Source organism: Pelodiscus sinensis, chromosome 3 (assembly GCF_052426305.1).
Source record: "Pelodiscus sinensis isolate ZL-2025 chromosome 3, ASM5242630v1, whole genome shotgun sequence".
Lineage (NCBI taxonomy): Eukaryota > Metazoa > Chordata > Testudines > Trionychidae > Pelodiscus > Pelodiscus sinensis.
In genome coordinates, this window is record NC_143054.1 from 72,069,137 (window position 1) to 72,094,745 (window position 25,609).

Sequence of the window (25,609 nt, forward strand, 5' to 3'; positions counted from 1 at the left end):
CAATTCTATCACACAGTTTTGAAAAGTTTCCTAAGCAGAATATAAACTTCACAGTTTCCCACAGATTTACTAATAATGGGAATGAAAACCAACAAGATCCTAGTTAGTTTTCACTCTACTGTGTTTGACAAAGCTATAAGAAGCAGCAGACACACTGAAGACATTTAGAAAAAACATATTTACACAAGGTTCACATTTGGAATGTTATCTCTGCAATCACAGGGTACGTCTAGACCAAATGGCTCCGTCGACGGAGTCATGTAAATTTGTTTGTTGGGCAAAGGGAAATGAAGCCACGATTTAAATAATCGCGGCTTCATTTAAATTTAAATGGCTGCTGCACTGAACCGACAAACAGGTGATCATCTACCTCATCCTACGAGGCATAATGGGGAGGTCGATAAAGGGCTTTCAGGTCGGCGCGGGAGCTTCCAGACTAGCGCGCTGAACTGACAAACAGCTGTTTGTTGGCTCAGCACGGCAGCCATTTAAATTTAAATGAAGCCGCGATTATTTAAATCGCGGCCTCATTTCCCTTTGCCGATCAGCCTAATCTACATGGCTCCATTAATGGAGCCATGTAGTTTAGACACACCCACAGAGGTTAAAGTGCTCCCCCTTCTCCTGCTACAAAATTAAAGTTTCAGTTCTACGGAAGCTGATGGAACTTGCCCAGGAAAGCTTCCTGATCTATTCATGATGGGGCAGATTTTTACAAGATTTGTAAAAAGCTAATATTTTTCTAACACAGCTGCTTTTAGAAATGGTTGGAGGCTAGATTCTCTACTGTATTCCTATGAGGCTCATAGGTGCAAGAATCCGGTCATTGACTCTCTGAAAACTACCTCAGGGTGAAAGACTTTTAGCGAGAATAAATCTAGTTGTGCTGTCTCCTGTGTCAACATTCACCAATGAAACTATGCCCTTCATATGGCTGATATATTCTTTTTCAAGCTTACATGTGAAATACTTTTAATAGCATGTATTCCTTTTTGTTCTTGCTCTATAAAATTTCCATCTCCACTACTCAGCTTTTAGATAGTACTTTTCATTCACAGATGTCAAAATGCTTTACAAAAGATTTCTGTATCATCCCCACTTTACAGATGGAGAAACAACAAATAAATGATTTAATCAAGATCACCAGACTAGTCAAATGGCTAGAAATAGAAATGGTGTATCCCAAGTCCCAGTCCAATGCCTCATCTAGTGCACACAGTGAATGCTAATGAATAAACATTTGTAACATTAATGCAAGAGAATGATCAGAAATGCTTAAAAAGATAGTAATACCAGAGTCTGAACTCAATACTTTTTAAATTAAATCAGCCACTGGGCCTCATTTAATGTCTGTAACTCACAAGTATTGTTTTACCTACAGAGATCACCCTGAATACAATATGATTACACTAAATAGTGAGGATGATTAAAAACTGAATAAGGGATATAAAATACAAATTAAGGACTAAATGCTGCCCTCACTTAGAGGTATGCACTTTCACTTAGTCTAAGATCTTAAATAAAAGGAAATATGTACAAACTTATTAAAGGTATTAACGTCGTAAGTAGGGATGTCAACATGTGCTTGACTATATGATTGACCGATAAGCCTAGGCTTATTGGTTAATCTTATCGACTACACACATTTCCCCTCCCCTCCTTGCTGCCTCTGTATCAGTGCCTCTGGAGCAGAAGCCAGTGCTGGGGAGAGCTGGCTTAAAAGCCGGTTCCTCCCAGCACCAGCTCTGCAGTTTCTGTCCACGGGGGGTCCAAGCGCCCTGCAAAAAGAGGCTACTCTGTGAGATGCAGAGCAGCCTCTTTCGGCAACGAGCCTGAGCCCACCATGGGCAGAGGCTGCTTCTCAGTAGCAGCCCTTGTCCACGGGAGGTCCAAGCTCCCCACAGATCAACCTGATAGAGGCAGCGGTGCAGGACGGCAGGCAGCCTGTTTGTGCAGGGAGCCGTTTTTTAAACTGGCTCGCCTCACAGACCAGCTCTCCCTGCCACCCCATGCTATTTCCTCTGATACAAAGGCAGTAGCGCAGGGTGGCAGGGAGCTCCCTGGGAGTGTGGCTGGGAATGCACTAGCTGCCAGCCTCAGCCCCGGGGACTATCAAATAGTCGTGTAGCCACTAATAGTTTCATGCGGTTACACAACTATTCAATTACATGATATCTAGCATCCCTAATTGTAAGACATGAAAATGTTGGGGAAACTGGCTACTGCTAATATCCTATAGTTGGACATATTTATTCCCGCATTTCCATTATAAGCTATTTACAGGAACATATTACTCTAGCCTAACTAGTCACACTAAGGTAAAATATAACATACAAAGGTTCACCTCAAAAGCAAATTTTTATTCTGTTTGTACTCAAATTTAGTTTAAGTAATTCTGATAAATAAGGGTTACATTCAAAAATTGAAAATAAATTTTAAGCAATAGGCACATTTTGTCTTACAACACAGTAAATCCAAAAATCTTCACCTCAAAATAGAATACTGTAAAAACAATTTACTCTCCATATTTAAGGGGAAATAAAAATTCCAGAGAACCATCATTTAATTAACAAGTTACTGTAAATGCACAATAACTATTGTTCATCAAAAATTCTCTATAGATTACTTGTAGGCTTGGCCTGTTAGAAGAACTATTACTATACAAATGAAACCTAAATGAGCTTTGATCCTAAAATGGTCTCAGTAAATAAGCTATAACTACAATATTGATATTAAAATAATGTTGGAAACCAAAACACATGTACCCTAAATTATGTATAGAATGAAATAAATAAAGTACTTCTGGTCTGACAAAATACTTAGACATCGATAGTAAATTCAGGTTCTTTTGTGGTTGTATTATTTAACAAATTAAAGAGATAGACTCAGTAAAAGTTTACCTTACTTCAGCTGGTGTATTTTGGGAATAGGGATTTGCAGAACAAGCCAAAATCCTAATAACAGCCCCAGGATGATATGTTTCCAGAACATGCACTGCAGTGGGATAAACTGGCTCCTCATATGCAAGCTCTACGTAGTCGTGGCTATAGAAGTTAGGTGGGGTCCTCTTGAATGGCAACTGGGCACTAGGACACTGATCCCACCAAGTTCCATAAGTTCGAAACACAGCAGTCTGTGTAAAGTCACCAGAACTGGGGTACACATTTGGAATACCTGCCAAATTCCACATGGTGTAGGACATGCTGTTTTCACTACCGTAATGAGAACTGAAATCCAACACTTCTTTGGCATACTGGATTACTTCAACATTGACAGATAAGGCTCGACTGTTTGATTCAATAGCTCTTCGACTGGTCATCATTTCTCCCCTTGTAGCTGTCCTGGCTCGGCGCCGAAGGCAAATATAGTAAAACATGCTGAGAACTGTTAACATGGGAAACACTGGTGACATGTAGATATGAATTATGAAGCTGCAAAAGGTCACGTATCCTATACAAAGTGCATTAACTCTTTGGGGGATGTTTCAAAAAATAGCTGAACAGAATGGTTAAACAGGGTCAATACAGAAAATTTTTCCAGAAGGAATCCAATTTGCTTTTACTCATTTTAATATGTCATCTTAAAGACAGTGCTGTCATTAAAAATCTAAAACCAAGTGGTTTTCATAGTGCCATTCAATAAAAAAAGGCAGTTATCGGGAAATTAAATTGAACCAAAAACTAAATTAACTCTTTTCCATGATAGATCACCAGACTGCAGTGATAACAAAAAGTTTGGATTAAATATGAAAAACCTTCAGGCACTTTCATGTTATCCATGAGAGCATCCCTGGGATAAGTCAGTAGGACTCCAAAAAGTTGTTCATTTGAGACCATTAATAATATCAGAAGTCATCCTATTATACAGCCATGAAAGAAAGTAGGTATTCAAGAGTCTGTAATGATGTCAGAAGCAGACGTCTATATGCAGTGTTTTACATCTGTAAAAAATAAGACATATTGGTTAATACAGTTACTGGATTAGATTAAAAATTTGCTAAACCTGGATAGGGCACTCATGAAAACTATTTCTAGTAACTAAAACTGACGAAAAACAAATATAGTATCTACAGCAATAATCTAATCTGTCAAACAAAGCCACATTTCAGCAGTCATACTAGAGCATCCTTTATATAAAGCGCATACTTATTCCGGATTACGTTCTGATCAAATAACATCTAAAACATATATCCTAGAAAAGTAAGCTTTAACAAGAGAGCATGAGATGAAATATTTCCATGGTTTTTTTTAATGTTATTGCAGTAGAAAAATTTTGTTTATTTAGCAAACGTTATTTCACTATAATCCAAACAATAAAACCTTCAACTAGCACACAAGAATCATAAAGTTAAGGTGAATAAAATTTCACTGACAATACCTAAAAAAGTGAATTAGGTTTTCATTGACCAGATTGAGTGGCATGCAAAAAGTAAATAATTAGTACAACTGGTAGAAGAGTTAGGTATGTGATCAACACAGTAAAGAAACGTGTTTTTAAAAAACATTTTTAATCTGTCACTTCAAAGAAATGGGCCTGTCCATGTTAGATTTCCTACAACTAAAGATAATCTTATACACCCCACTGCACACTTAGCAAGCACAAAACAACTGTAAGGCAAAAACAGTTAGATTTACCAATATAATTAAAGTATTCAGATTGTTACTAACAGAATTGAAGGACTAACAAAATATTTCCTTACAGTTTATCAAGAAGCAAGACATATCAAAATACATCTCCCCACTCTTATAAATAATACAACTAACTTTGTTGCTCCTCTGAAATCTTGCTTAACTGTTGCTCCCTGGCTTCACTGGTAAAGAGAGGATAGAAATGCCTAAAACCTGTTGGAGCCCAGAGCAAGGATGACTAAGCATCTCCTAAAATAGATTTAAGTGTTTCTGCAGCAGACATTTACTGGGGCTGATGATTACTTTTATCACAGGGCATGTACTGTATTAATTACTGGGCAGGCAGTGGCTGCACTTCTACAGGACAAACATTAACAAATCATTATTAAACCTAATACCTCTGATCTTCTATCTGGTCAGCTGCACAGTTATCATTTGAAACAGATTACATTTGGGACAATATTTTATTTAATAATACAATCTTTGTTTTTTTGAAGTAACTCACTTCTCCCTACCACAAAAACAAACCACAAAAACAAAAAGCTAACACCCACACCTATCGGGATCCCTTATAATCTGAATATTACAGATTGAACCTCTCTAGTCCAGCACCTTTGGGACCTGATCGATGCTGAGCCAAAGAATTTGCTGAACCACAGGACGTCAACATTGTCTAGCAGCATTATCAATACTTCCACTACTTATTGGGCTCTTGGAAGAAATGCAGGGGTAAATTAGAGCTAAATAACTACACAGAACACTGAGAGCCAGGACTGGTGGCTGTAAACAAACTTTATGGAACTACAGGAAACTTGGCCACACCCATGTTAAGTAGACATCCAGATAACTAAAATCATGTTGGACAATGATGTTGCTGGACCAGAGAGTGCCAGACTAGAGAGGTTCAACCTGTATTAGCAACTGACAGTGGTTTTGAAAGGTAAGGGTATGCTGTAGCCTCTGTTCCTATTTTTCCAGTGGAAAAAATGTGTGTTTATGAACTGTTCACTTTCTTTTTTTGCCTACATTTTTAAAATGTAATGTCTTTATCATTAGTTTTTATGCCAGTGTGGATATAGCAACTTGAACTATATTTAGCACCTTTCGCAGTGGAAAACACATAAGAAGTTGTCTTGGCTCACCCTCGAGCTCTTCAGAAGAGCCAAAGCCAAACGAAAATGTGTTTCCCATGATGCTGCATGGCCTTGGCCTTTGAAAGCGACATGGGAAGGAAGCAACAAGTGCTGTTCTCGCTTTTTCAACTGAGGGGGGGCTTATTTCATTAAATAGAAAATGAAGACTATACAAAATACACTTTTTAAAAATTCTTTTCTGCAGTCTCCTGATCTAGCATGCCTTATTTGAATATTTAAAAAGGAAATAAATGCTAGAGTAGATCAACAGACCCTTCCTCCACAAGTCTCGCATATGGTATAGGACCCCAAGAGAAAGGGAAACACTTCACAAGATGCCTCAAGTTTTAAAATCATGAGAACTTATGTACAACTTTCAAAAATTTATTATAACTAGTGTTTCATGTGTCACTTCTGACAAATTGGTCCCCCCAGATATTTTGTTTCTAGTTTTAAAGCTGACAGAAGGAAAGAGTTGCAATGAGATGCAGCTAGCTGCGAGTAGAATACCAAATACCGCTCCATAGGATCTTATAACATACCCAATTTCCCCAACAGTTTGGAAATGCTCACCCTAGTTCTATAATCACTGCTTCTAGGAAAAATGTAGACTGGGAATTGGAAGACTGAACCAGTGCCTACAAATTATTTTAAAAAAAATCAGTGAGTATAATAGATAATGACAGTACTTCTAGCACTGAAATAGAATCTTATGGAAAAGAATCTGTTAATTGGGGAAGCTCTATCTCTCTGTGGAGATAAAGCATTAGTTAGTGGTTACAGTGAGAAACTGACATCGAGACTTCTAGATTGGAACACAGTAGAGCATTCGAATTACACACAGCATTATGAATTGATGGATCAATCACACACCTTATTTGGAGCCAGAATTACGCAATCTGGCAACACAACAGCTGAGCAAAAATAAACAAAAAAAGCAAATATAATACAGTACTTTGTTAAGTGTAAACTACTAAAAAATATAAAGGGGAAGTTTTAAAAAATATTTGACAAGGCAACTGTTTCTATGTTTGTTTCATTTAAATTAAAAGCAGCATTTTTCTTCTGCATAGGAACATTTCAAAGCTGTATTATGTCAATGTTCAATTGTAAACTTTTGTAAAAAACAACCGTAACATTTGATTCAGAGTTAAAACCATTTTAGAGTTACAACCTCCATTCCTGAGGTGATGATAACAATGAAGTTCTACTGTACATGCTTGCAAGTCAAGTTCCCTTATAAAGTATTTTGAAATCTTCAAATGATAGATGCTGTATTGATAGATGCACAGTATTGTTGTGTGTTAGAGATAATCATTGCCTTTCATTTAAGACAGTTGTAAGGAGCCATTAAGCACCTTTATAGAACAAGATAACTGAAACAAGAAGCCTCCCACTCAAAACACAAGTAGTACATGTCACCACCCAAAACAAAGGCACATGCAAATTATGGGGTTTTAATGGTTATTGTGTTGTGAATCAAACACAAGAGAAGAACTCAGAGAAGGAGCAGAAAGTCAAGGACACAGCCTTCAAAAGCACTGGGAGCACAGCCCTTAGAAAAAGCCAAGACAAAGCTTTTTCAGTTCAGCTCTGGCTGAAAGAGGTTTAGAACTATAAGCAAAGAAACTTTGTCTTTGAGTCCTACTGTACTCAAAGAAACAAGGTCTCTGGACATTCTTTGTAAGTAGACAGAGTTGCATCAAAGAAATACCTGACTTCATTACACATTTCACCTCCAAACTGGAACAACCTGCAAAACTCCAAAAATGTGCTTAACCACTCAGATTGATGGAGGTTCCAATATGCTGCAATCTATTGATTTGACTGGTTCTCTTAATTTTTATTATGCAAACAAAAGATGAAATACAATTTATATGCAAAATCCTTTATTTTCTAAGACTACATCTACACTGCACAGTTAATATGGAATAAGCTATTCCGGAATAGTTATTCCAAAATAGCTTATTTAGAAATATCACGTCTACACTGCAGGGAAGCCTCAAAATTAGTCTAAGACAGGCTTCACTAAAGTAGACACACTATCTCAATTTAGAGCCACGAGAGAAATAACTTCGAATGGTCCTGGTGAGGAGCTATTTTGAAATAGTTATTTCAGAATAGGTGTTATTCTTCATAGAATAAGGTTTACAGAAGTCAGAATAAGTTGTCTGTTTTTTTCAAAATAACTGTATTTCAAAATAACAGAATTGCTGTGTAGATGTTCGCATAGTTATTCCAGAATAATGGTTGTTATTCCGAAATAACTTTGCAGTGTTGACACTCCCTAACTGTTTATATTAATATTAAAAAATTTGAACAACTACATTTGATATTATAAAATCACTCTGTACCAGTAAGATAGTAAGGTGAATGATTCTCTGCAGTAAATGATGATTTCAGCCTGGAATGCAGTTTCCTTTACACAAACAGAAAAGATATACTCCAGAAGCTTTACAGAGAAAGTCTCATAAGGATAGCTACGTTAATCTGTAACTTTAAAAACAACAAGCAATCTTGTGGGTACTTTAGAGACTCACAAATATATTATATCATAAGCTTTCACAAGTAAAACATATCTGAAGTGGGTTTTACCCATGAAAGCTCATGATCTAATACATTAGGGCAGGCATGTCCAAAGTCCAGCCCGCGGGCCAATTGCGGCCCGTGTTCCGGTTTAATACGGCCCCACAGGTAATTTGTCAATATCTATCTTTTATGGCCCCCAACGAATCCATATGTATTGAGATGAATACATTGTAAAATCTCAGTTAATGTCAGTTGGTCTAAATCAGTTATAAATATATTTGGACACAACATGTATACTTGGTGTTATGTTCCTGTTCATATTTTTTTAACTTAAAAGTTGACAGACAACCTTTATTACCAATAATATGTAATGTACTTTACAATGTTCCTGACATATATTTCAGCTTCCTGGATTTTTTTTTCATCTGGCCTTCAGATATGAAAGGCAGAGTGATTTAACACCTGTTTAGATTTGTCATCCATGTGACGAAATGAAAAGTATGCCGTTTGCAATAAACTTTGCATAAAATAGTTAATTTGCATTTAATTTTAATGGTTCAAAGAATGTCAGGCAAAATGGTCGGCCCTCACGCATGTTCACTTCATCAAATCTGGCCCTCTTTGAAAAAAGTTTGGACACCGCTGCATTAGGGTATGTCTACACTACAAAGTTAATTCGAACTAACAGACGTTAGTTCAAATTAACTTTGATAGGCGCTACACTAGCGCTCCACTAGTTCGAACTTAATTCGAACTAGCGGAGCGCTTAGTTCAAACCAGGTAAACCTCATTCTACGAGGACTAAGCCTAGTTCGAACTTACTAGTTCGAATTAAGGGGTGTGTAGCCCCTTAATTCGAACTAGTGGGAGGCTAGCCCTCCCCAGCTTTCCCTGGTGGCCACTCTGGCCAACACCAGGGAAACTCTATTGCCCCCCTCCCGGCCCCAGACCCCTTAAAAGGGCACGGGCTGGCTACGGTGCCCGTGCCAGGTGCAAGCCTGCCAGCACCCAGCTAGCAGACCCTGCACCTGGCACAGCTCGAGTCAGCCACCCGATGCCCCCAGCCCTCCCCCTCTTCCCGGGACCAGAAGGAGGCATACCTGGGTGGTCGACAAATACCTTTGATGTCGACCCCCGCGCGTCCAGAATATCGTGCTGAGACGACAAACAGCTGATCAGCTGTTTGTCGGCTCAGCGCGGCAGCCATGTAAATTTAAAGGAAGCAGCGATTATTTAAATCGCCACTTCATTTTACTACGTCTGGTAGCCTAATCTACATGCCTCTGGCAACAGAGGCATATAGTCTAGACATACCCCAAGTGAGAAGCTCCTGTCCATGGCCACTGCAGCAGAACAGCCAAGGGAAGAGTGCATGTCCCTCATCTGGGGGAAAAAAACACACAAACTCGCAGAAATATATAGTAGATAGCTGTCTCTTTCTCTACTCTTGTCCTCCTCCTGGCCCTATGAGATTATAGTGGTCCCAGTTCCTGCCCCATCGCTGGCCCCTTGCTGTTCCCCTGTGGTCATTCTGCAGTGTCAGTGTCCTTCCTGCCAGACCCCTGCCTTTCCATTTTGTGAGAAACAAATTCCAGGTACATCTCATTGTTCTGGCACAACCAAATCCTTACTTTACTTTAAGTTATGACAAGAGGAAACTGCATACCAAAAGTGGTGGTCCTAACTTTTACAGTTTAGGAGGAGTTTTTGAACAAAAAGACTCATAGATCAACAAACAGATGCACATTTCAAAAATATATAGTAATATATTTCTTTGGACTATTTTAGCCTTTTATTTGGGGTTTATATATACACACACAATCATTTTCTGGCCTCTGATCAACCTCTTGTGCAAGTGACCAATTTACCTATTTAATTCATTTAATCTTTCAAAGTTCATTTCCCAGTCCTTTAAATCATTTTTGTTGTACCAGGGGGAAATACATCATACGAGTGCAACATGAGTCACTGACCTATCAGAACATGCAAAAGAAAAAAAATGAATATTGTTGCATTGAGCGAAGGATCTGGATACAACAAATCACAGAAATTAGAGTCTGAAAAGATATTTATTCAGTTCATCTGCATGTCAAGATAGGACCGTTCCCTACAGTTTATTTCCTAGAGCTCATGGGGTGATGCTATTGCAAGAAAAGTGAATACTATATATGTATACATATGTGGCGGGACGGTTGTTAAGGCTAGAGAAGTAATAACTCCTCTTTACACCGGCCTTACTAATACCACACTTGGGAGTAAGATGCATGGATTTGTTCTCCTCGTTATAAGACCGCCCCCCATCAACACTGATAAATTACAAGGAATATACAGATGACAAAAGGAAAGGAGGGCATGACCTCTGAAGAAAGACTAATGCAACTTAGTATGTACACCTTTAATAAAGGATGTCAAAGGGAAAATCTGTTAATTATCATTATACATTGATGCACAGAGGGAACACTAAATCCTTCCACACGATTACTAAATTCCCACCATAGAATCATAGAGCTGTAAGAGACCTCAGGAGGTCATCAAGTCCAGCTCCCTGCTCAAGGCAGGACCAATCCCAACTAAATCAACCCAGCCAGGGCTTTCTCAAGCCGAGATTTAAAAACTTCTAGGGATGGAGATTCCACCACCTCCCTAAGCAACTCATTCCAGTGCTTCACCACCCTCCTAGTGAAATAGTTTTTCCTAATATCCAACCTAGACCTCTCCCGCCACAACTTGAGACCATTGTTCCTTGTTCTGCCATCCGTCACTACTGTGAACAGCCTTTCTCCAGCCTCTTTGGAACCTCCCTTCAGGAAGCTGAAGGCTGCTATCAAATCCCCCCTCACTCTTCTCTTCTGCAGACTAAATAGACACAACTCTCTCAGCCTCTCCTCATAGGTCATGTGCTCCAGCACCCTAATCATTTTGGTCGCTCTCTGCTGTACCTTCTCCAATGCATCCACATCCTTCCTGTAATTGGGGGCCCAGAATTGGACACAATACTCCAGATGTGGCCTCACAAGAGCCAAGTAAAGAGGAATAATCCCATCTCTGGATCGACTGGCAATGCTTCTCTTAATGCAACCTAATATGCCATTAGCCTTCTTGGCTACAAGGGCACACTGTTGACTCATATCCAGCTTCTCATCCACTGTAATCCCCAGGTCCTTTTCTACAGAACTACTATTTGGGAAGTTGGTCCCCAGCCTGTAACAATGCTTGGGATTCTTCCGTCCCAAGTGCAACACTCTACACTTGTCCTTGTTGAACCTCATCAGATTTCTTGTGGCCTAATCCTCCAATTTGTCTAAATCACTCTGGACTCTATCCCTGCCCTCCAGCATATCTACCTCTCCTCCTAGTTTAGTGTCATCCGCAAACCTGCTGAGAGTGCAATCCATCCCCTCATCCAGGTCATTAATAAAGATGTTGAACAAAACAGGTCCCAGAACCGAAGTTTGGGGCATTCCGCTAGAAACAGTCCGCCATCCTGACATAGAGCCGTTGATCACTACCTGGTGGGCCCGACCTTCCAGCCAGCCTTCTATCCATCTTACAGTCCATTTATCCAATCCAAATTTCCTTAACTTGCTGGCAAGAATATGTGGGAGACCGTATCAAAAGCCTTTGCTAAAGTCAAGGTATATCACATCCACTGATTTCCCCATAGCCACAGAGCCAGTTACCTCAACATAGAAGCTAATCAGATTGGTCAGGCACGACTTTGCCCTTCATGAATCCATGCTGACTATTCTTGATCACCTGCCCCTCTTCCAACTGCTTTAAAATTGATTCCTTGAGGATCCCCTGCATGATTTTTCCAGGGACTAAGGTAAGACAGACCGGCCTATAATTCCCTGGATCATCCTCCTTCCCTTTCTTAAAGATGGGCACTACATTTAACTTTTTCCAATCACTCGGGATCTCATCTGATCTCCACGACTTTTCAAAGATAATGGCCAAAGGCTCCTCAATGACATTTGCCAACTCCATCAGAACCCTAGGATGTATAAAGTCCGGACCCATGGATTTATGTACTTTTAGCTTTTCTAAATAGTGCCTAACCTGTTCTTTCCTCAACAAGGGCTGTCCACCTTCGTCCCATATTGCGTCACTTAGTGCATTAGTCTGGGAGCTGACCTTGTCCGTGAAGACAGAGGCCAAGAAAGCATTAAGTACTTCAGCTTTCCCCACATCATCTGTCACTGCTTCTGCTGGCCGGTTCCCCTCCCTATCTCCCCCAGGCACCTCCACTGCCCTGACCCTGCTTCCCTGTGGCCCATATCCAAACCCTCCTCCCCCCTCCACAGCCAGCAATAAGAGCTCACCTGGTAACCCTCACTATGCCTCTGCCGGGAGCCTGAAACATACGGCTGTATCCACCCAGCCCGGCTGAGGGCTTGGGGAACCCAGCGCTGCACGGACAGTCCGGGAGCCCGGAACACCCTGGCAGCCATGCTGAGGCCCGGTATTTTTTGGGAAACACTGGTTTATACCCTTCCATGACAGCGCTCCAGTCATGTGAGTCATCCCACCAAGTCTCTGTTATCCTAATCAAATCATAGTTCTTGAACTGAGCCAGGGCCTACATTTCTTCCTGTTTGTTACCCAGGCTTCTCGTACTGGTGTACAAACACCTTAGATAACCAGTTGATCACCCTACCCTCTGCATTCGAATCAGGGGTCCTCCTTTGTTGCTCGTTCCTCTTTGCATTACCTCCCAGTATCCGACTTCCCCCTCCTCTCAGGGTTTTGGTCACTGTCTCCCAACAAACCTAGTTTAAAGCCCTCCTCACTAGGTTTGGAAGCCTGCCCGCGAGATGCTCCTTCCTCTCTTTGTTAGGTGGATCCCATCTCTTCCTAACAATCCTTATGCCTGGAACAGAGTCCCATGGTCAAAGAAACCAAAGCCCTCTCTGCGACACCACCTGCGCAACCATGCATTTACTTCCTCAATTCAACGATCCCTATCCAGTCCTTTCCCTTCAACAGGGAGGATGGATGAGAACACCACTTGCACTCTGAATTCTTTGATCCTTCTTCCCAACTCTACGTAATCCACAGTAACCCAATCAAGGTCATTCTTGGCCGTATCATTCATTCCCACATGGAGAAGCAGGAAGGGACAGCAATCTGAAGGTTTGATCAGTTTTGTAAGCCTCCAAAGACTAACATTACCTACTGTTAGTTATACTGATTCCAGAGAGACATAAACACAACATACGGATATTAAAAACAGTATACAACAGATTCTCGCTAAATACACCAAACTCAGGAAACATTTATGTAACTTCATATACTGTGATATGTCATAAAAAGACAGCTGTTTCACACATTCTAAGAACTATTTTAACAGTCAATATTATGATAATCTTAACTACTTAAAATCCTAAAGGTAACACAGGAAAAACTATTCAGAAGTGTTTGGGTTACTAATTTGTAGTGTCAAATTGTTCAGAGCATATAACTTCCACCACATCCCTGTTTTCAAACATCTGAATTCATTGACCCTCTCCTCCTATTAAGATGAAGGGAGGGACCTGTACTGTATGCTGCATACAGATGTCCACTCCAGCGACATTACAATAGTCCCATTAAGGTGATAGCTGGCATTAAATAAGTTTTAACACTCAACTATAGATAGAACAAATTGAATGTTAATATATTATCTAGCCAATGTGAACCCAAGCCTGTCTCCTGATGTTTACCTCAACCACCAGTGCTCATCACTATTTTTGAAGTGGGTGTCACTTTGGCAAAAAAACCTTCAAAGTCCTCAAGACTTTGCCCTACTCCCTCCATCACCCCCATTTTTCCCTACTCTCATTGAGTTTCAACAGGCTGGGTCAGGAGGTTGGGGTTCAGCAGGGGGTAATGGATGCAAGCATTGGGAGGGACTTTCGGAGCAGAAGGGCACTCCGGACTGGGGCGCAGTTTTGGAGGACAGGAGGGGGGTATGAAATGTTGGCTTTGGAAGGGGAGTCAAGGCTGGCATGGGGGGGATGTCAGAATGCAAAATGGGGTATAGGGTGTTGGCTCTGAGAGGGGGTCAGAGCTGAAGAAGTGGGCTATGCCCATGAAAGCTCATGATACCAGCTACATGTTTTGTTAGTCTTTAAAGTGCTACCAGACTATTTGTAGTTTTTTAAAGTTTATTTAACAGGTTGACTTATTAACTGGGATTTTACATCCCTAATTCTCATCTAACTACCTACACTGGATAAATCTGTTTTTATAATATTATATTAGCAAAAAGCATATAGTTTAAAATATAAAACAGTAGTCCCACAACTGTCAGGTGTGCTCACTATGGGAACGTGGAAGAAAGTTTGGAGAAGCATGGCAGGTGCCAAACCAGCCCCCACGGGTGATGGGAAGGGAGCCACCCAACACAGCTCCACTGCCAGCCCTGACTCTGCCTGCAGTCCCAGTTACAACTCTGGACTCAATCACAACCCAGTTTCTAGCTGTGGCCCCAGTTCCTGAGCACTGGCTCTAATAGATTACATGTGAAAAAGTTTGGAGACCATTGATCTACAGTAATTTTACAGCAATTAAAAAGGTGTGAGTTGTCCAATTATACACAATGCTATTATCTACTATCTTGTATCCCTATTACTGTCAAATTCATCTTCCTCCTAAGCCCCCCTCTCTCTCTTAGGTTCTGCCCCTTGTCCCATCTTCGCTTACAAGCTCTTTGAAGCAGAGCATGTCCTTCACTAGCTGTTTGTCACCCTGAATAACATGGGCCTACATAGCACCTCTGAGTTAAAGATGTTAAATTGCAGTTATTTTACCAGTCAAGTAGTCGATGGAATTTCAATTGACTACTTCATTAATCGATAGGTACTTCTGCATTCCTCCTTTGAAATGTACGAGAGCCCCAGCAAGGAATGCGGAACACCACATGTAATCCAGAGCCAGTGGGAAGTCCTGCTGACTCCGGGCTGCATGCAGGGTTTGAAACGTACAAGTCCCCAGCGGGGGCTCTTGTGCATTTCAAAGCGGAAGCGCACTCATGGAGCTAGGGGTCAGTGGGGAACTCAAGAGTCCCATGCTGACCTCAGGCTCCATGTTGCACTGCCAATTTGAAATGCCGCACAGAGCCTGGGATCAGCTAGGACTCCCCAGTTGATCCCAGTCTCCACACAGCATTTCCCCAGAAGCCAGGGTTAGTTGGGTCTCAGCATTTCAAAAGGGCAACACTTCACAGCTGAGCCGGTGTTTCAAAGGGGCAGTGCCTCACAACTGAGCTGGGGATCAGCTGTGAGGTGCTGCCCCTTTGAACACCATCTCAGCATTTCAAAGCGGCAGAGCCTTACAGCTGAGTTAGGCTCAGCTGTGCAGCGCCCCCCTTTGCTGCCTCCATCTGATAGAGGGAGCAAGTGGGGGAGGTCAACTAGTCTTTAACATCCTTACTCCGGGCATCAATGTAATATTTTTTAAAAAAAAATCAAAGTCTGAGCAATCAAGATAACCATTTTACTACTGCCCATGGCTGTTGTGTATGAAGATTTATGAAATTCTAGCACTGGAACACTAGAAACACAATGTGCATTTTGTCATGTTAGTTCTCCATGGAGTCTGTTATGGAGAGGTGATCTAATTTTGTTAACTGCCTGGAATGCACATATGTCTGATAAAGTGACACATCACATCAGGGGAAGAAAGTACATTAAGTTTGACTATGTACAGTATGCAAGGATTAGTTTTCCCTGAGGAAAAGATGGGGTGACTTGTCACTGCTGTGTGTGAATATAAATATGGCAGGTGGATACAGATTGGCATTGGAAGGGGAAAGTGAGTTTGGTAGCTTGAAGGAGTGGAGGTGAGGAAAATAGGTAGGTTTGGCAGCTGGAAGGACTGGGAAGGGAGGACTTCAGCACTAGGAGGTGCAGGTGAGATTGGGAGCTGAAAAGAGAATGGAAGGGTGTAGGTGAGTTTGACATCTGGAAGGACCCTGGGGTCAGGGCAGGGGTTTGGAACCAGGAAGGGTAGATGTTAGGGTTGCCAATCCTCCAAGATTAATTCCTGGAGACTCCTCAACAAAGATTAATCTTTATTTAAAAACTGTAATATGATGAAATCCCCAATAATTCATCCAATCAAAATCGGTAACCCTGGTTTGACAGCTGGAAGGCGCTGAGGAGAGGAGGGAGATAGGTGGGTTTGGCAGCCGGAAGGAGGGAAGGAAGAGAGAAGTGGGTTTGGCACCTCACAGCTGGAAAGATGGGGGGGGGGAGGCGGGACAGTTCAGCACTGGCATGAAGAGGAGGGCGGCGGGGGAGGCTGTCAGCACAGGGGGAACAGGCGGGTTTCGCAGCTAGGACAGCCATTGCGAGGCGCAGGGGCGACGGGGGGAAGGGACTCGTCACTGACGACCTAGGGCAGGTGGGCGTAGCGGGGCCCGTTGCGGCGCAGGGGGCAGAGCTGCGCTGCTGGCTGGGGACTCACGGCTGGCCAGGCGCAGGCAGCCTCAGGACGGAGACCTGGTGGCCGGGGGCGAAGGGCGCTCCAGGCAGGGCCGGCCGGCCCCAGGCGGCAAAGCGAGGCAAGGGAGGGCTCCCAAAGCCCACGCGCGGCACTGACCAAGGGGCCCGGTCCCCGCCCCGGGCACAGTCGGTGGGGGAAGGGGCGGGGTCCCCGACGGCCGGGACCGGCGCCCGAGCCCTGCGCGAGAAGAGAAGTCACCGTACCCGTCCGCAGGGCGGAGCGACCCGCGCCGCGCGCTGACACCAGCCACACCGCCGGACAGCCGGGGGCACCACTCGGGGCGGGGCCGGGCGAGGCAGCCCCAGGGCGAGAGAAGGCGGAGCCCCAAGCAGGAAGACGGGAGCTATCACGCGCCGTAGCGGGGTGGGAAGGGGAGAGCGTGGTGGGGCGGGGCCATGACATGACACCAGTACGTTCTGTGAACGTAGGAAGGGGCGGGCAAGGAGGGGGGGCGGAGCACCGTGGGACTGTTATTTAGGTTGGGCGAAGAATAACGGTCCCCGGGATTGGGTGGGGCTCGGGTGTGCTCAGGGGGAAGACTTGCTGCCGTTGCGGCGGTTGGAAAACGGGCGTGGGGCTGAGGGTAGACAGAAGCCTGCCGAGGAAAACAGCCCCGCCCCTTTTCCCCGGTCACGAAGGCCGGAAGAGAGGCAGCCTTGCCCCCTTGTTCTCCCACGGCCTCGGGGGCAGCGGGCCGTAGAGAGGGCTAGCCCGCTGATTGGCTGCTCGCGCTTACGTAGGTGATGACGTGAAGGCGCTCAGGCTGTTCGGTCCAGGGGGAGCCCGTTAGTCTGTTTCAAAGCCAAACCAAGCAGGAGTCTGGTGGCATTTACAGTCTAACACCCGCTGTTCGGGTATCAGCCAGTGGGCCGTAACCTGGGGGTAATTGCTCCTCAAGGGGGGATTTGGCATATTTCAGAGAGTAATGACTTGGTCAGCTTCACACAGTCTGATAAATAGAGAATTATCAGTGCAGAAAAATACTAATTATATTATTAGATTGAACTAACACAAAGTATCAGTGACCGCACTAATTTAATTTACTTTATTTAACAATATTTTATTATATTTCCTTCTGAGGTGATGCAGTATGAATCCTGCAGTAACAGTGTGAATTGCAGCACACCTTGATCTGACTTGCAGAGTTCAATCCTGTTCCTGTTCAATTCTTATAAAACCACTGGCAAACCCAATGAAAGATCATTTTTATTCAGCCTTGGTAATGAAATATATGCAGAATTTTCCTGCAGGATGACAGAGTGACATCATCCTTATTTCAGCTAAGTTAATTTTACGTGACACAATAAGTAAAGGAGAAAAGAAGGAAGGTGGTGATGGGAAGGACTAGCATTCAGCAGTGTGATCCAACACGCACTGGCTGCGTCTAAACTGGCATGATTTTCCGCAAATGCTTTTAACAGAAAAGTTTTTCCATTAAAAGCATTTGTGGAAAAGAGCGTCTAGATTGGCATGGATGCTTTTGTGCAAAAGCACTTTTTTCGGAAAAACGTCTATGCCAATCTAGATGCGGTTTTGCGCAAGAAAGCCCTGATCTCCATTTTCACCATCAGGGCTTTTTTGTGCAAAACAGTTCTCAGTTGTATACACTGGCCCTCTTGCGCAAAAGCAATTGCGCAAGAGGGCTTTTTCCCGAACGGGAGAGTCGTATTTGTGGAAGAACACTGACAATCTTACATTAGATTGTCAGTGTTCTTGCGCAAATTCAAAGCGGCCAGTGTAGACAGCTGGCATGTTTTTCTGCAAAAGTAGCTGCTTTTGCGGAAAATCATGCTAGTCTAGACGCAACCACTTAGTTTAGGCATGTGTCCATGTTGCTGGTTTTATTTTGAAAATAAAAATGCAAAACTAAAGTTAATATACTGAATATTACCGATAATGCAATATAAAATATTTGAGTTTTCATAGGAGAGTAGCAGTTGACCAATCAGAGTAACAAGAGAACTCCATGCAAAAAGGATAGCATGAAGAAAACCCAGATACATCTCTGGTGAAACAGATGAATGGAGATGAAAACTTATTTTTCTCTGGCTGCAGTTTGTCATAGAAAACCACTGATTTTTTTTTAGGCTTTGATCATTTACAATACTTACATATATGCTTAACTTCACACAATGAGTAGTTCAGTTGATTTAGTGTATTATCTCTCAAGCTCCAAAAAATAAAGCTGATTTCACGGATCAGGCCTAATTTCACCTGGACATGTTTGTACAAGAGGCTGAGTTAATAGCCTCTATTCAGTTGTCAGTGGGGAAGAAAAAAGTGGCTGTGAAGGAGGTTGTAAACTCCTACCACTGTCAATAATGCTGAAAACACACACAATCCTGCATTAGCATTATATCAAAACACTTTACTATGTTGATTATATTTTTAAAAACGTATTGAAAATATAGAATTTCATTTTAAAATGTAATGTTTTGCTGAGCAACAGCACAGTTTTGGGCTTTACAGGTCCTGTTGGGAGCAGAAGTCAATGACTTGGAATTTGGTATTGTTTTAGTGTAATTTTCACAGAAGATGAAGAAATGAGAGACACTCAAGGGCTCATGGGCACCTCTGGAAGTCTAGTCCATCCCACTGTGCTGAGGCAGAAGTAAGTATACTAGACACCCCCTAATAGGTGCTTATCAAACCTGTTATTAAAAATCTCTAATTATAGGAAGGTTGTGAAATTCCCAGATTATCTACTTAGGTACTTGATTATTCTTATAATTAGAAAGTTTTTCCTATAAAAAAATCAAACATAGAAAGAAGTTGCAGAATGAAGCATATCAAATATTAAGAAATTTTAAGGAAAGCTATATGCAGACAAAATTAAAGCACTTAAAAGAATTTGAATATTCAGCAACCAATTTTCACAAAAACAAGAAAGGAAACAGGCAATGTTATGCAAGTCAGTTATAGCAAAAACAAACAAACCAACCAACCTTTGCCTTTGGCCTCATTCAGAAGGAGAGTTTGTAAAAGACTATCAGTGCAATTGCAGCTTTATTGGCGCCAGAGAAAATTAAATTATTTGGGAATGTGAGCTTATCTCACAGGACAGTGTCAGATTGAATTTATGATAAGGCTCAGGATATTGAAAAGTCTCTGAAAGATTCTGTGGCTGATCTTGAGTTTTTCTCTCTGGCTATTGATGAGACAACAGACGTAAGTACAGTCCAGCTGGCTATTTTCTGCATGGAATCACACCAAGTGTTGAGATTCAAGAGGATTTGCTTTCTTTATTATCAATGCACAACACCACCAAAGGTGAAGACATTTTTGAGAAGGTTACATCCGCAGTACACAAGTTTCAATCATTATTAGAAAAATTGAGTGGTTCCAGCTATGGTTGGATCTCAGAAGGGATTAGTTCCCTTAGTCAAGAAAGAAAGAGATCATCTTAGACATGATCCAAGTAAGTTGATTGTGTATCATTACATCATTCATCAAGAGAATCTGTTCAGTCCTTGCAACTAAACAATGTAATGTCGATTGCAGTATCAAGCATTAACTTTATCAAAAGTAAAGGACTAAGCAGCCCCCAGTTTAAAGAGCTATTGAAAAATCTTGAATCAGATTATGGTGATAACAATAATAAAGTATAAGTGCAATGGCTGAGCTAATGGAATATGCGGATGTGGTTTTACAAACTGAAGAAAGAAGTAAACTTTTCATGGCGACAAAGGGAAAAACCTGTGGCTGAGCTGTGTGATGCCAAATGGCTATGTGATCTGGCATTCATGGTTGTGTTAGTACAGGCAGTCCCTGGTTTACGAACAAGATAGGGACTGTAGGTTTGTTCTTAAGTTGAATCTGTATGTAAGTCGGAACTGGCGTCAGCCGCTGCTGAAACTGATCAGTTTCAACCGCGGCTGAATCTGGATGCCAGTTCTGACTTACATACAGATTCAACTTAAGAAACCCAGGCATCCCCAAGTCAGCTGCTGCTGAAACTGATCAGCGGCTGATTCCAGGAAGCCTGGGGCAGAGCAACTCTGCCTCGGGCTTCCTGTAGTCAGCCGCTGGTCAGTTTCAGCAGCGGCTGACTTGGGGACGCCTGGGGCAGAGCAGCTGGGGTGCTGCTGGGTTGGTCCGGAGCTACCCCCCCAGCAGACGGCTTTGCTCTGGTGTCCTTGGTCTGCTGGGGGGTCCAGCGGCTTTGCTGGACTCCCCCCCCCCCCCCCCCCCCAGCAGACCAGGGAGACCGGGAAAAGCTTTTCTCGCCCCGGAGGACACGAAGCCCCGTTCGTAAGTGCGGATCCGACATAAGTCGGATCTGCGTAAGTCGGGGACTGCCTGTACTTGTGAGAGCTCAATGTCAAATTGCAAGGGCCTAACCAGTTTCTTACTTCCTGTTTTTCAAATGTAAAATCATTCAAAGCTAACTTAAAGCTATGGCAAATTCAACTAGAATAGGGCCAAAGTTGATTATTTTCCAACCCTACAGGGGCAGAAATCTGCATTAACAATGCAGAGCACACAAGGGAGTATTCAAATTTACTTCAGAAATTGATTATTGAAATTACAACTGGATACAGAATTATTTTCTATGCTAGATATGCATTTTTCCCAGTTATGTAGAAAATATTTTCACATCATATGCTGTATGAGTTTCTTGCTCCACCCTGTTTAGAACCCTTTGGATTGCAGTCATATAATGATGAACTCTTAGCATAGTTTTGAGACTATCTTCCCTTAACTGTTTGATAGAGTGAGCTAATATTTCATGATGCATTAATTGCTTTAATGATTTCAAATCACCTCCTATGTGTATTGGTTCAAAATATATATATACCAAAGATATTCTGTTTTTTTGTGGTGGATGACATACCATGTAAGGGCAATATTAACTTTGCATCCTTGTATTGAGAATACTTTACACATACACAAATTATAACCACAACTGTGTTCAATTGTATAAAATCTGTTAACTAAAATACAGGACATCAGCTTTTAACATAGAAACAATACTTTTCCATTTGTACTAGAACAAAATTACTTATTAGAGAAGAGTGGTGAAGCAGTTAAATTACATTTACCTGCGTGGGAATTAAGATGCACTTGATGCTCCTCCCAGAGGTTGGTTGTATACGGGTATGTTCTAGTCCCTTTTGTTCTATATATGCTTGCATGTTGACTGTGAGATACTGGGAACATGTAATATGTACCTATTTGCTAGCTTCCATGGGCATTAATAAGGACCAAATATTATCCTATGAGGATCAGTGGATAAATATACTCCTTGATAGCATGAATTTAGAACATAAGTGACTATGGTTTTGTTGGCTCTTGAATAGGTAAAGTTGACTATTTGCCTCCAACTAAAATAAGCCTTTTCAAAGTCATTAGTTTGTTCCTATATAATTTTTCTTAACTCTATAGGTAGCCCTCCTCTAAATCCATCCCAAATAATGGCCTTGGTGACATCTAGCAATCTTATTTCTCAAGATTGAAATCTTCCTCAAAGTAATTATTTCCTGACAATTCGCATCACCCTCTACCTGACCCTAGTATCTTCCTGTAGGAAAATATTTCCTATCTCCTGGGTGCATGGTTATTAGTACAGATACCTTTGTTGAACACTTACAGATAGCTGTATCCCATCAAAGTCTTCCCTATATTTGGGCATACTAGGACATCCATGACATCTTGAGCAGTGTATACATGTCAGTTTCCAGATCCCATTCTGGTTCACCTGGGATATTCCACTGGAACAAGATAGCATCATCATGTTTTGGACTGTTTGTTTATCCTCATGAGTAGCCACTGGACATCAAACTACTATCAAAATTAAGGGAAGCTTAGAATCTCAATTTTCCCCCAGAGACATCAATTGCCTTTTCAACATGTTTTTGATGACCCAGTTTCATTTTTCAACCCCGAGGCCTGGGGATGTCCAGCTATGTGAAATCGTTCTTCTGTGTTCAAAGGAAAGAATAGTTGTTTCATAAGGTCCCCGGTGAAGTGGGGGCCCTGATCAGAATCAATTTCATTTGGGAGGCCAAATCTAATAAAGGTATTGCATAAATGCATACAATTCCCAATGATATTAGTAGAGATTCTTATGCAGTGTGAGGTCAGAATAGGGTCTATATAGAACACTTTAGACCCCTTTGTATTTAACTATTGAAAGTATTTGTTTGTTAGGAAAGTAAATTATAGATAGATGATGTAAAAACTTACTATGTACTGTATTGAACAAATACTGCTTCTATAATTTTTTTTTAGAGAAAAAGATCATCTGCTTTACATTTCACTATGCTATTTAGCTTTTTTGGTAAAATACCAGAAGTATACTTACTAAAGTAGGTCAACAGTTTATTTGATGCCTCTCTTAAGAACAACTTTTTACAGTACTGTGTATGTGTTATGATTAAAACATTGAGTCATTTCTGTCACCAGCTGCAGAGTATTTTTAGTTGCTTTCACATTAGGTGCAGAATTATTTAATTTTACTTGTGTTCTTTTTATCTGGATTACAGTTTTGGGCATGGTGAGAAGTCAATTGTCACTCTTCAAAGGGTTAAGTTTTTGCTAACAAATATGGACTATTAGATATGAAAACCGTCATTGTTTGATATGTCAAATAAAACATTTGTCAATCAAAAGTCTTTAAGCACTGAGCTATGTGACATTTACTCTTTTATAAACCAATAAAGTCCCTGGTGGCATGCCTTTTTTCATCTCATTTAAATAGTGGTAGGAGAACAAATCATATTTCAGAGCAAGTTGATAACTGCCAGTCACGATTCTTGCCTTGTTTACTATAATGAGCAGGGTAATAAATGCATCTGACCATTTCAGCTGGCATTTGCATAGATGAATGATTTGTCCAGTCAGTCGCTCTCCAGTGATTTGGGCCTTTTTGTCAGCACAAAGAGCATTCAGTCTCTCTGGAATTTACAGCAGCCAAACTCTCATTAGCAAACATCCTTTACCATGAATGATTCAAATAATTACCACTGAAATAATAAACTGTTTCACAAAAACATTTTATTTGATGGCTCCAAACATCAACTTTTCTGAATTGTTGACATTCAAATAAGCCAGAGAGCTTTTTTTGTTAAGCAACAATGATCCTCTTGTAAAAGGGTGGGCATTGTTTTGCCTCCAATAGACCTTTAAACTTGGCCAGTTATTAAACGTGTCTCTCAAACTACCAGCCAGCGTTCTGGGTAATCAGAGGGCATGGACCAGATGGAGCTAGAGTAAAACTACACACTGAAATTCCAAACAAATTTTTGTCAATCTGCTTCTGATATTACAAGCTTAAAACTCCAGACTAATTAACAGCAATTTACCTGTTTGCACCTAAAGCAGTAGTATAATTATTAAATGGCCTTGCTTACATTGAGTGTGTGTTCTTTGAAATGGTATTTATATGTATTAATTGCTATTTGATATAGTTTTGGAATTCATTCAAACGAGCCGGCTATAATAATTTACACTCTTATCTTCTATAGTTCATTGCAATAGGCATGATGTCAGTGCATTGACAAATACGTTGCACTAGGCAAGTAGTAGTTTCTGATATCACCTTTTTATACCCATTCCATCATACATAATTTAGAAAGTTTTAATAAATTTGCACTGGTGCAATGTATGAACATGTTAGGTGGATATCATTCCATGTATATGTTTTCTTTTCACTGTGGTATTGTTTGCGCATGTATTTGTCCGAAAATATTAGCTTAAATATAACAAATATCTTAATTTGAACAAAGATTGGTTCAAACAGGATTAAATGACACATTGTATGCATCTCTTAGGTCCAAAGAAATAGTCAACAGAAGGGGAGATATTTTTTTCATAGCTTAAGAAATTTCTTCTTTGAGTGATTGTACATGTCCATGCCACTCTGGGTGTGCATACCTAAGTGCACAATTGTTGTCACTTTTCCACTTATGGTACCAGTTGGGGCAGCGTACGCACCTTTTTTGCTACTTTTCAAAGGTATAAAAGGCTTAGTCGCCCCCATTTTGCTCAATTCCTTCTTACTGCCAGTGACAGTTGTTGAAGTACATGGTCTTGTGTTTGCACACTTTTCCCTGTTTGTGTATTTAGCACCCTATTGTTGTTTTGTCTATTTTAAATGAGTGCAACAGTCTAGAGTCTAGACTGACTAGTTTTCAAGATTGTGACTTCTTTGATTCCTGAATGGGTACTGGTGCCAATACTGGGATCATGCCTAGGTCTTTGGGTTTCAGATCTTGCCACTCTTGCACTAAGCCTGTGCCTGGGAGTGACACATACATACCCCAGCTTTCTAAAATGCCTTAGGAAATCTCATATGAGTGGCAAATCTGTAACGTGTTAAGCCCTATTCTGAAAAAGACAGAGCAATCAAGCTCAAACTTGGTTCATTAGTGGCTCTTCATCTACCTTCAGAGCCTTCTCACTCAAATGCAGCATCAAGCTGGTGAGGAGTACTTTCCCTGTTTTAAATGGAGCCAAGAGGCCATTCTGTGCCCATTGTAATGCTGAAGTGTAGTACATGTCTTTCAGAGACCAAATACCAGAAGCTTCAAAACCTTCAGCACCAAGATCTAGTAGAGACAAGGGCATTAGAGTGCATTCAAAGAAGCACTCCTTGAGACAGGTCTTGCTTTCCCAGTCAATGAGCCTGTCAAGGTTTATGGAAACCTCATTTTCACTTCCATCTGCCACAAAGATAGTAAAACAGGTAAAAACTTGTTAGTAAAAACCACATCCCCTCTCATGGATCTGAGCACCTATATTATACCTCTCTGGGTTCCTTAGTGGTCTCAGTATCTAAGAAGAGGGAGAAAGACAGGCTCACCATGTGTTGATGCCAAAGTGGAATGAATC

General features: G+C 41.4%; 1 protein-coding gene and 1 long non-coding RNA gene across 4 annotated transcripts in view; one reads left to right on the forward strand and one right to left on the reverse strand.

Moving 5' to 3' along the window:
* Positions 1-17,140, reverse strand: part of FBXL4 (F-box and leucine rich repeat protein 4) — an 84,480-nt gene extending 67,340 nt beyond the window's left edge. The window contains exons 1-2 of one of the 3 annotated variants that reach the window (XM_075923920.2): positions 16,981-17,140; positions 2,901-3,940 (exon numbers count right to left, since the gene is read on the reverse strand). In XM_075923920.2, the coding sequence (XP_075780035.1) occupies positions 2,901-3,412 (512 nt within the window). In that variant the 5' untranslated portion in view covers positions 3,413-3,940; positions 16,981-17,140. Of the gene's footprint in view, positions 1-2,900; positions 3,941-4,763; positions 6,718-16,980 lie in introns of those variants that run through there. The other 2 variants (XM_075923918.2, XM_014571175.4) reach the window with 2 other exon arrangements.
* Positions 17,141-17,236: 96 nt separating this feature from the next.
* Positions 17,237-23,843, forward strand: LOC112545036 (uncharacterized). The gene is made up of 3 exons (XR_003088413.3): positions 17,237-19,388; positions 21,769-21,874; positions 22,370-23,843. It is a non-coding gene; the product is annotated as an uncharacterized LOC112545036 (long non-coding RNA).
* Positions 23,844-25,609: the final 1,766 nt, after the last annotated feature.